Raw genomic sequence first — 12,484 nt, forward strand, 5'->3', positions numbered from 1 at the left:
GAGTCTAAAAGTAATGGTGATATTCTTTCCCAGTGGAGAAGAAACAAGTGTCACTGTAAACGACCTCAAGCCAGCAACTGATTATCATGCAAAGTAAGTAACTTCACATAATTATTTTTTCTAATTAGCAAATGACATTTATAAAAACGCAACTCCCAAGAAGGAACCACTTTGTACATATATTCATGGTGTGAAAACATGACTGAAATGGAATGTAGCCTTTTATATCTCATGTTGGGAGCACTTAGCTTGAGAATCATTTGTATTTTCATTGAAAAAAAAACCTTTTTAACTTTAGTATTTTAATAATGTGCGAAAAAGCTTTTTATAGGACTCATTGATCACCATGAAATCTGTCCAGCTTATTCACAATGTAATAATTATGGAGAAAATTCATTATCTCTTGATACTTGTGCAACACTAACTCTGAACAAACTTGTTTTGAGTATGTTAAGAAGAATCCAAAGATTCCTCTAGGTTAACTATTTATTTTACTTCTCTAGAATACAAGCAGAATGTAATTCTATAAAAGGAAATCCTTCAGAAGCAGAAAGTTTTACCACATTGAGCTGTGAACCAGATATACCCAATCCACCAAGAATTGCCAATCGAACCAAAAATTCACTCACATTACAGTGGAAAGTAAGTACATTTTGAAGAGGTTTTTATTCAAAGAACTGAATTCTAGTTGCTTGTTGAAGATATATAAAGATATATATTTTTTTAAATTAGTGTTGCATTTGTAGATATCTGCATGTTACTGTTTCTCATGTTTCACTAACAGTGCTGCACATATTTTTGTTAAATGCATGAGTGAGACTAAAAACTGGGGCATTAACAGCCATTATCTACACAATACACTCAGGAAAATTAGGTAGAAAAAAGCAGATTAGAAACCCTTTCTGTAATCTGAAAACTCTTTAGTTTACAAAAACCAAGCTGGTTTTTTTTGTTTATTTGTTTGTTTAGTTGCAAATTATTCTTTTGAGTCCAAGCCTTTCAGAATCATAGATCTAGAACTCAAAGAGACTTCAGAAGCATTTGGGCCAATTCCCTTGTTGTAGATAAAGAAACTGAATCCAATTGAGGCTCAGTGATCTGCCCAGTGTCACACAGGTGGTAAATAAAGAAACTAGCATTTGAATTTAGGCCTTCTACCTTGAAATTCAGCCCTCTTTCCATAATATGATGTGTATGCTGCCTGTATGCCACAATTAGAGCTTTTGTTTTCATTGCTTGAAAAATGAGGCATTTTTAATAGGAATTATAGAGAATAGTAATTTCTAAGTTTATCTGGCTGTCCAAAGAAGTCTTTCATTGGTTTCTTCTTGGTATGCTTTAAAAACATTGTCACCCATACATTGATTCCAATGGAAGTATCTTGAAACTATTTGATGGTGTTTGAGACCCAATTTGTTAAACATGTTTTAAGGGTTTAGTTAATTCGGTTTCCATATTGCCATGTTTTATGATTTATATACATTATATAAATAATCTAATTTGACTCTCATAAGTAGCACCCTATTATGAGGTAAATACTATATGTATTATTTCTCAGGTTGCAAATAAGGAAGCCAAAGCTAAGATTGCATACATAGTGAATAAATATATCCATTAACTTAAAATTATCAAAGTATACATATTGGCCTAGAAATAATGGACCTTCCCTCTTCCCTAAGTCTACTGATCACTTATTGACCATTATTTTAGCAGCACGATCAATGTGTACAGTATTCCAGTCCATGGATTTTTCCAATTAATAAGAAGCTGAAATTATTTCTAGAAGCAGTGTGTTGTAGAAGTCAGAGTCCCGAGTTATAGTCTAGGTCTTTCCACATTTTCCCCATTTTTAAAATGAGTGGTTAAATTAGATAATCTTTAACATCCTCTCCAACTCTAATATTCTTTGATTTTGAAAATATAACATGAATGTTACCTTTAACATCATTCTTGTAAAAACCCACAAGAAGGGGAAAATTCTCCATTTTTTTTTCCCTTAAGCTATGTTACAGGAAGTAATCTTTTATCCAACAATTATAGCGAACCAGTACACAGTCAAGAACCCTGAAAATAAGCATGTGTCTCTAAGTAAACAAAATATTTTTCACAAACTCCATTCATTAAATTCTAAGTTAGATTATATAGCTTGCATAACAGTTGCTAGAAGTAGGTAGACATTATAAAAGCCTAACTTGAAAAAGAAGACAAAAAAATTATGAGACAAACAAATTCAAAAATGGATAGCAGTTTTAAATCATTTATTATAGTGACAAGCATATTTTTTTTTAGCCTCAGCTGGCATCAAAAGTAGAAAACCAACATTTATATAGTATTAATATTTTTGCAAATTACTTCCCACCAATTAACCTCATTTGGTTCTTTCAGTGACTCTGTGAGATAGGGACTAACATTATCATTACCTGCATTTTAAAAACAAGGAAACTGAGAATCAGAGAAGTTAAAAGTGAAGTTAAGTGCTTTTCAGCCCAAGGGTGAAAAGTAGGATTCAAACCAGCTCTTACCTGACTTTGTCTTCATAGATCTTTCTGATAGAAAGAACCATATTGCATTGCCTTTTCTGATACCATCATTGTCATTGGCAATTCATAAAGCTGCTATACTTTAGACAGCAAGAGTAATTTTTTTCAATTTTGTTCAATAGCCTCAGTTCCAGAAATCATAATAAGTAATCTATTCTAGAAAGGTTTCCATTAATTAGGCTTTTAAAAAAAAAATTCACAAGTATGAAGTGCATCTATAGCTTATTCTCAGTGATACCCAAAAAATGAGATATTAAGTTATGGATACACACACACATACACCTTTTTTAGTAGAGAATGCTTAGTGTGTTGTAATGCTTTTTTGGTAACTTACTTTCATCATTCTAAGCATTCATTATTGAACTGAGCTATAATAGAAATCACAGTTTGACGTTTACTTTTTATTTTTCCTGGCTTCTTTTCTGTGAAGTATTCAGCTGTCACTCCTGGCTGCTTTCATTGTATCTAACCCTGTGACTTTGCAGCTTCTAATCTGCTTGGGTCTGGGAAGTCAGATAAGGCAAGCTTGTGAGGATTTAATATTACATGAAAACAAATCAGTTTTTAGTACTGTAAAGTACATGATTCTGATGTAAGAAATTTTCATTTTTGTTTCAATTTTTTTAACACTGATTTTTATATTTTGATTTTCAAATTCTCTTCTTCCCTGCAATCTCTCCTCCATCCATTAAGAAGTTGAGCAATTTGTTATATATATTATACATGGGGAGTCATGTAAAACATATTTCCATGTTAGCAATTTTGCAAAAGAAAACTAGAAAAAAAATCAAGTTAAAAAAAAAAAGTATGCTTCAGTCTGCATTCAGAGTTCATCAATTCTCTGGAGGAAGACAGTATTTTCCATCATGGGTCCTTTGAACTTCTCTTGGGTCACTCTCATGTTTAGAGTAGTTGACTCTTTCATAGATGGTCATCCTTAATATTGCTGTTAGTATGTACAATGTTCTCCTGATTCTTCTTACTTCATTTTATATCAGTTCACTTAAGTTTAGGTTTTTCTGAGAGTTTCCTGCTCATCATTTCTTATAGCACAAAAGTGCTATAACAACTAGTTCAGCTGTTCCCCAATAGATGGGCATCCCCATAATTTCCAATTCTTTGTCACCACAAAAAGAGCTGTTGTAAACATTTTTGTATGTACATTTCCTAATTAGTTTCCTTGCTTCCTATATTTTTCTTTTACAGTCCATCTTCTATACAGCCGCATAATTGATATTTATTCCTAAATTACAGTTTTGTCCCTATCACCCCTCAAAAAAAAAAAAGTTTAAAAAGCTTTTTTTTTCTGCATTGCCCTTGGGATAAAATAAAAACTCCTCTGCCATTTAACATTTCATAGTCTCAATTCAAGTCTGTTTTCCGAGATTGAGTACACATTTTTTTCTTGCACACAGTATATTACAGCAAAACTGACATGCTCTTCCCTGTATATATTACATTTTCCACAACTTGTTCAGCTGTAGGATTCAGAATTCTCCAACCATGGAAACTCTTGAGGCTTTTTCCCCCACTACCAACCAACGGGTTATACCAAAGAAAGGGACAGGAAACTCCATTATTATTATGCATATGGTTTAATAAGTCATAATGGGCTGCTTAGATAAGAGTTGCCTGGGGTTGGCTGCCAGACAATTCCTTGGATCTCAGCTCCTCACCATGCAGTCTGGGGCCTAAGACCAGGCTATACAGTGGATCCCAAAAAGGACCCCCAAAAAAGTCCTGTGATAATTATAGAAGTTAGAGCAAGGAGGAGCTGCAAAGTCATTATGTTGGGGGTTTGCATAATGTATAGTAAGCAGCTCTGATTTGGGGCCTTGGTCACAGTTTTCAGGCAACATGGCAGCGCCCTTGAAGGAGTAATGCCCAAGACTAGGTCATGCTGTTGATGCAATTCTAGTGGTAGAGAATTGAGGTGCGAGAATCCCCTCTGGTCGGTGCAGGTCCAATGTAAAAGAATTCAGGAATCCAAAAAGTCTGAATGGCAAAAGGGATTTTTATTGCCACTAAGAAGCCAACTTTGCTAAGAAGACAGACCCCCTCAGTGGCAAGAGGTCCTGTCAGAGAAATAACAAAGGTATCATTGAGAAGAGAATGTCTTCACAATGTGCAAGAGTCCTGGTAGGCAGCTGTACCAAAAAGAAAGGTCCCTTGGCAAACCATAATCTTCCTTAGGACTTGTGCAAAGATTGGGAGTTCAAAATTGTCTTTTTATTGGTAGTCTGAGGCTTAGTTCCAGTTAAAAAGAGTCAGTGCCCCCAGGCTTAGATACTTATCTTGGAGTTTCAAGCCATTTAACAGGTTCAGATCTCCAAATGAATAAAATCATTTTGAACGCTTTTTTTCCAGAGCCTGGAATTTCCTGAAGAGGATCGGCACCCCCAAAAGATCAATGGAGGGTGATTTGATCAAGATCTCTAATTGAATGAAGCCACTTGTCTGGGAACATATGCTTTCCCAGACTTTTCAGAGTTCACCTTCATTGCTTCCCCCCAAAAGCCAAGGGGAACAGTTTCAGAGTTCATCCCCATCATTGATCGTGGTGTCCTTATTACATCTTACTATAGTTGCAGACACACATGAAGTGATTGGCAAGGCACGATGTCCTTGCCATGGCTTTCTCAAACACACACACACACACCCCCATACCCATACCCCAATTGGGAGTCTATACTTCCAAACCTTCTTTTCTTTGTAATAACTAACCTTTCTGTACATAATACTTTAGATTGGTCCACCACAGACTTGTATTATCTCATTTGATTTGCAGAATAAACCTGGGAAATAAATATAATTGTTAGACCTATTTTATAGATGAAGACATGGAAGTTGAGAAAGGTTAAGAAGCTCCCCCAAGGAGGACTCTAGATTGGGCTCTGACCATGAGACTTCTGATTGTCACTTCTTAAAAAGTGTCTCAATGACTGGGTTATATATTTCCTTGTTCTCTATCCATTTTCTATCTATAAAAATCACAGCATATCATTTTAACATAGATTCTTTCCATTAATTATAGCATAATAAATTTTTGCCAAGGTTCTGATTTGTATTTCTCTATTTTTAGGCACCTTGTGACAATGGTTCTAAAATCCAAAGTTATCTTTTAGAATGGGATGAGGTAAGTCAATTAATACTAATTAATTACATTTTTATTTCCTCAGAGTGATCAGGATTGTATTCATCCTAAAGCAAATGTAGAGATCCCATGTTTTTAAAGCTCATAATATTGTGAACTCGGGCTTCTTATGAACAGTACCATATAATAAAGTTCCATAATTATATTTTACTTTTCAACATAACTTGTAACCTTTGGAAACTTTGTTGAACTTTTTATGCATTAGTTGATGGGAGGTCAGTATGTTTAAAAAAAAAAAAAAAACACGATTACCTAAAACTTGAAAGTCCCTCTTTGCTATTCACTTGCTGAAACTACTTTTACCACTATAGGTAACTCATTTCTCTAGTACAGATTTTCTTTTGCCTTCAAAAAAGAAATCATCCTTAATCCTAGTTTGGCAGGAGAGTCTAGAAGCAATGACAGCAAAAACTTTTTTTAGAAGTTGCCAAATACAAAGGATGGTAGCTCTGAATGCAAAGAAGAGCCTTGATTAAAGTTCAGAGGTGAGAATGGGCTTGCAGAGTGGATTGTCTCAGACATATCAGCTCATTTAAGTAGTTTTAATTTTCACTTCCACAGTAGTAATAGCCAGCCAGCTCCCAGACCTCTGCAGCCTTTCTGTTTTCCATTCTCAGATCAATTCACTTGGCAGAGCTGACTCAGTGCCATCAGCTTCTTTGCAAAGCTGCAAACTATTCAGCTCCCTGGTGAAAGGGCTGACCTCAAGTGAATACCATGTCTGAGGCAGGCATGGCCCTTTCTTTATGTGTTATCTGTGGGTTACTGCTGTTCACTGCCATTTTATACCTTTGAAAGTATAAAAATTTCTCTGTACATCTGAAACTCATTTTCCTTTCTAGCAAGAAAATAATTCATACTTGGTGTATTAGTACTTTATTTACATAATGAAACTAAATTTATTTATTGATCTAAAATTAGGAATAGCCCTCTAATGACATCACTATCACTGTTTGGTGCCTTTAGGTGGTGTTGCTGCACTGCAAAACTCCCCAACATAAAACTATCTAGGGATTTCTATGTACACAGGTGGTTGCTTCTGTCTTTTTTTCTCTTTCCTTTATTAGTGTTTTCTATTCTTTTAATTGTTCTTTACTGATTTGTATGATTTTCTATGTATTCTCACATTTCCATTTTAAATTGTACATAATTTTAATGACATAATAATTGGGGGGGAGGGCATTATACCATAGTTTGTTCAGCTATGGGATGTAATAGATTGCCTCTAGTTTGTTAGCAATAGGCATAGAATTTGGACATCAATCATTTAGCAAGCATTTATTAAGTAATTACTATGTATTAGGCACTGTACTTTTGGGGATACGAGAAGATAAATTATATTTGAGCTCAAAATCTAATAGGGGAGACACAAGCTCTATACAGGACAAATGTAGGAAATAATCAACAAAAAGAAGACAGCAGAATTAAGTGGATTTGGAAGAGGCTTTCCTGTAGAAGGTGGCATTTTGAATGGAACTTGAAGGAAGACATAAAGAAAAAAGCATGGGAGACAGCAAGTGAAAATGCATGGAGCCAAAAGATAGCTGGGAACTATCATTTTCTTTAGTGTATGAAACTCCAGGGCTCCTCTTCCATAACAGACCAGCCCCTTTTGTGACATTTCTCATCAGTTTCCTGGAACTACTGAGAGGTTATGTGACTAGTCCCAATATGGTCAGAGGTGGGACTTGAATTACTAGGTCTTGCTAGTTCTCTGTATCACGATGCCTACCATACTCTCTTTAAGATCTAATTTGTTGGTATTAGGAATAAAATTGCTTTGACTATTTTTGTACAGGCAAGTTCTTCTCCCTTTATTCCCTTCTTATTACGCAACAATAATAGGTCTGCCAAGACAAATCCAGTGGTCCATGCTCACACTAAAGAGTTCCATTGTTGACACTCAGGGTTATTAATGAAGTTATTCTGTCTTTTTCTTTTTTTTTTTTTTTTTTTTTTTTTTTTTTAATAGCCTTTAATTTACAGGATATATACATGGGTAACTTTACAGCATTAACAATTGCCAAACCTCTTGTTCCAATTTTTCACCTCTTACCCCCCCCACCCCCTCCCCTAAATGGCAGGATGACCAGTAGATGTTAAATATATTAAAATATAACTTAGATACACAATAAGTATACATGACCAAAACATTATTTTGCTGTACAAAAAGAATCAGACTCTGAATTATTGTACAATTAGCTTGTGAAGGAAATCAAAGATGCAGGTGTGCATAAATATAGGGACTGGGAATTCAATGTAATGGTTTTTAGTCATCTCCCAGAGTTCTTTTTCTGGGTATAGTTAGTTCAGTTCATTACTGCTCCATTAGAAATGATTTGGTTGATCTTGTTGCTGAGGATGGCCTGATCCATCAGGACTAGTCATCATCTAGTATTGTTGTTGAAGTATATAATGATCTCCTGGTCCTGCTCATTTCACTCAGCATCAGTTCGTGTAAGTCTCTCCAGGCCTTTCTGAAATCATCCTGTTGGTCATTTCTTTATTCTGTCTTTTTCTAATTGATTTATAGTACTTGGGGAAAAATTTAATCATTTTAAAGAACTTTTCTGATTTTTTGAAATATAGGAAGATATTACATGTATTACTACTACTCAATAAAATAATATAACTTTTTGCTTATTTAAGGAAAACATCGATTTTCATTATATCCTAATTTGGGAAATATTGTACAGCCCAAGTTTTTAACTTTGATTTTATTGCTTAATAAGAACCATATGAATTATTTGGATATGACATATTAATGGATTGATTAGTATTCTTGGGATAGCAACTGATATTTATACAGCACTTGAAGATGTACAAAGTGCTTTACTGATGGTTTATCATCTGTACCCACTCCCAAGAACTCTGAATTAGGAATTATAGCCAGAATTTTTCCCATTTTAGAGGAAACTGGGGCTTCATAGTGGTTGTGATTTGCCCATCATCTCAAAACTCTTAACTATCCATTGAGACTTAAATGTAGGACTTTCTGACCCTCTTGTCTAACATTCCCTCCACTCTGCCATCTGCTTCTCAAAAAAGTATCTACACCACTGATAAGCTCTTAACTGTTGTCTTGCTTAAGGCTCTTAACTCCAGTGATTTTCTTAAGCAAGTAACATTTTTAAAACAATCTAAGAATTTTTTAGTCTATTCTGTTTCTTTCCAGATAATACATATAACTTTTCTACCCAACTAACACTAGAAGGCCTCAAAGCGCCAAGCTGCATAAGTTGACAAGAATACATTTTTTTATCCATAAAGTAAAGAAAATAGAAATGGGATAAAAGTTATTTCAAAACAAAATTATATTGCTTTTTAAGTAATTGTTAGCACTTACACATAGCACTTTTAAAGTTTGCAAAGTGCTTTATATATGTTATCTCACTTGCTTCTCACAACCAACCTGCTCTAGGTGCTATTAGAATCCCTACTTTACAAAAGAAGAAACTGAGGCAGACAGCAGTTAAGTGACTTGCCCAAGGTCACCCAGGTTAGTAAACAACTGAGAGGCAGTATTTTAACTCAGCTAAAAGGAGAAGCCTGAGGGAAATAAACCCATTTGAATGACCCACTCAGCCCTGTAGATATATTCTGCCTGCAAGAAATGGAATTGATATATGTTGATTTGAAATCTGATTTTTTTTAAAAAATTGAATATCTCTAAATAGAAAAATACACACATTCATAGTAATATGAAAACATAAGCCTCTGGATAGACAACTGAAAGCTATAAAGTAGTTATTAATCTAAATCTGATAGATTTTTGTGAAGTTTAGGAGTCATAGAAGTGAAGTTTAGGAGTCATAATTTTACTTTTCATAGCATTGGATTTAAATTGATTAAAATGTATTTTTAAAATTTTTGCCATAAACTTTAATGTTCCTTTACCAGTTCAACAAAGGCCTACGTGTGTTTAAATAGGTATTTTTTTTATTAGAACAGTTATTATTTAACATCAAATTTTCCTCTCCTTTATTTTGTAACTCTTATCTAGATGGCATTTCTTCCCACAAGGTTTTTTCATATATTTAGTTCCAAGTCTTTCTATACTTGCAAATACAAAGCTTTAAAAAAAAAACAAAAAAAAACTAAACACATGGGTTTAGGTTTTCCTGAAGCACTTTAATTTATAACTAGATAATGCCACTGTATTTCCCCCACCGCCAAATAACATATATATATATAAAAACCCTCATTGCTTTTAAACTATTAGGTAATTAATTTTTTAAAGTACTATTTGCTTTCCTTTAATATTTATGTCTAGTATGTGTCTTTAAGAAAAACACATTTGGTATATGGTATCTAGTTTGTTACTCAGTAGACTTTTAGTAACATTAGTATTTTGTATTTTTATAACAAAATATAAAATTCATACTTTCATTTTAGGGGAAAGGAAATGGAGAATTTAGCCAATGTTACTTGGGCCAACAGAAACAATTTAGGATTACAAAGTTATCACCAGCAATGGGTTGCAAATTTAGACTAGCAGCCAAAAATGACAAGGGCACAAGGTAAGTCATAGTATATAAATTAATACAGAAAAAATTATCTTTCTGTTTTCCACACTGTGAATTATGTGGAGCAAATCCTGCTTTTAGGTTTTTAGTGATATCAAAAGGCATTTTCTTATGTGCCCTACTAAGGTAGAGTAAACAAAAGCATGTCTGCCAATAAAGTATTTATACTTAATTAAGGTCTCTTCCCCAATCCCCCAAATTATGACTTATCACCAGTCTTCTGATGATGTCTTTCTAAATTTAAATAGACTAATCCTTTGTGACCAAGTCAGTATTTGACTCCTTCTTCCCTTCACTCTTCCTTCCTCATTCCCTGGTTTGACCTAGAACCTGGTAAAATTTGCCCTTTTTTGACATAGCTTTGAAGATATGCCTGGTAAAGCATTGGAATAAAATAGAGGTCCCAAAGTAACATTGAAATGGATTTTAGATCATCCATCTAAATAGGTAGTCTTAAGTTCGCTTCTCATTAGTGGAAATGATTGTTTATTAACTCATGACTTAAGTGATTAAGAATTGGTTTTTCATATAGTATACAAATAATATTATTTGAAAGGATTTTGAAAAATAGCAAAATTCCATGAAATATGAAGTTTTGTCACTATCATTTTTGTCTGTAATCACAGAGGTTATATATGATATCTTTAAAGTGTGTTTGTTTGAGCTGCGATAATGATGGGTGTCTTAGAAACATGCTGTAATAAGATAAATATATGTGTGAATATGTAACTACATATATACATATGTACATGTGTGCATACATACCAATAATGAGGTAACTAGTGTTGTTGAAGCACCTCAGAGAACACAAATAGACATTGTGGTGGTGATTATGTGGAATCTTGAAGAAAATAAGTGATTCCAAGAAGCAAAGATGAGAAGGAGGAGTACATTTTATGCATAAAAGACAGCCAGCACAAAGGCACAGAATTGGGAGATGGGCTGATATATGTGAACAGCATGAATAAAAGGATATTATTAAGAGTTTTACATTTAGCAGAAAGTCACTGTCACATCCAAACTTTTATTACCACTATGATCATAACTTGTCATCTTACACTAGTTGTTAAGTCATTAAAAAGTGCTTCTAATTATTCAATATGAATATTTTTTTGCTTATGATAGTGGCTTTAGTGAAGAAGTCTTATATCACACCTCAGGAAGTGCCCCTTCAATGCCAGCAAGTCCTACACTCATTAAAGCTGGAGTTACGTGGTTGTCCTTACAGTGGAATAAACCTTCAGGAACACCATCAGATGAAGGAATCTCATATATTTTAGAGATGGAAGAAGAGACATCAGTAAGTTTTAATGTTTTGTTTTGTTTTGTTTTGTTTTTTGCTGAGGTAATTGGGGGTTAAGTGACTTATCCAGGGTCACAGCAGTGAAGTGTTAAGTGTCTGAGCCACATTTGAACTCAGATTCTCCTGACTTCAGATCTGGTGCTCTATTCACTGTGCCACCTTGCTGCCCCTTAATATATATTTTTAAATGAGGCATTTTTTAATTACAGACACAATACTAGTATCCAAATATAGTCACTAATTTAGCCACTATTTACCACTAGACTGGTGCATAATTTTTTTTTAAATTAAACATATTCCCCAGCCATTTCTTTAGATCAGCCACCAAATTCAGTTAGTAGTTTAGGTATTTTATTGTTTCTTTGAGCTTTTTCTGAGCTTTCTCAGTTTTGTTTCACAGAGAAGGCAGCAGGGGAAGGTACAACTCTATAACAGGGCCAGTTAATGAGGTCTCTGAGATTTATGTGAATAGCCCTGGGCCCCTAGAGAACAGTCACAACTGCTAAAGAGTGGACAATATCATTGGCACTTTGAAAGCTAACAATAGTTCCATCCAGTTCACTAAATATTGTTAATTTTAAAAGGGTTACAAGGTATGTAAAGAAATACCTGCTTACACAATAAAAGGAGTTCCTCTAAAAAAGTAAGAGGTCAGATTGAGAAATAGCTTCACATTGGGTTTCATGTCCATTAGACTATAGCTATGGTTGAACTGTGGGTATGAGTACAGTAACTTTGGAAAGGCAGTTTTGCTTCTGGATCTTCAGTAACCTTAACCCTAAATGACTCTCCATTTACCAAAACTCAGTTTGTAGCTAGTTACAAAAAGGTTAAACATCTTTCTCTGTTTTATTCAGTTTTATAAAAATCTAGTTTAAGTTCAGTTTACATTCGGCATCAAAGATGTCATTTGTTTCTAACTATTTACAGTTGAAATAGGAAACAATAAACTTCAGGAGCA

At 34.1% G+C, this 12,484-nt stretch overlaps 1 protein-coding gene across 8 annotated transcripts in view; it reads left to right on the plus strand.

The window, feature by feature from the left end:
* Positions 1-12,484, plus strand: part of FNDC3A (fibronectin type III domain containing 3A) — a 176,373-nt gene that overhangs the window by 127,117 nt on the left and 36,772 nt on the right. For all 8 annotated transcript variants that reach the window (XM_031961942.1, XM_031961940.1, XM_031961941.1 and 5 more), the window contains 5 exons: positions 34-93; positions 504-642; positions 5,623-5,676; positions 10,090-10,214; positions 11,346-11,520. In XM_031961942.1, the coding sequence (XP_031817802.1) occupies positions 34-93; positions 504-642; positions 5,623-5,676; positions 10,090-10,214; positions 11,346-11,520 (553 nt within the window). The remainder of the gene's footprint in view (positions 1-33; positions 94-503; positions 643-5,622; positions 5,677-10,089; positions 10,215-11,345; positions 11,521-12,484) is intronic.

This window comes from Sarcophilus harrisii, chromosome 3 (assembly GCF_902635505.1).
Source record: "Sarcophilus harrisii chromosome 3, mSarHar1.11, whole genome shotgun sequence".
Taxonomy (NCBI): domain Eukaryota; kingdom Metazoa; phylum Chordata; class Mammalia; order Dasyuromorphia; family Dasyuridae; genus Sarcophilus; species Sarcophilus harrisii.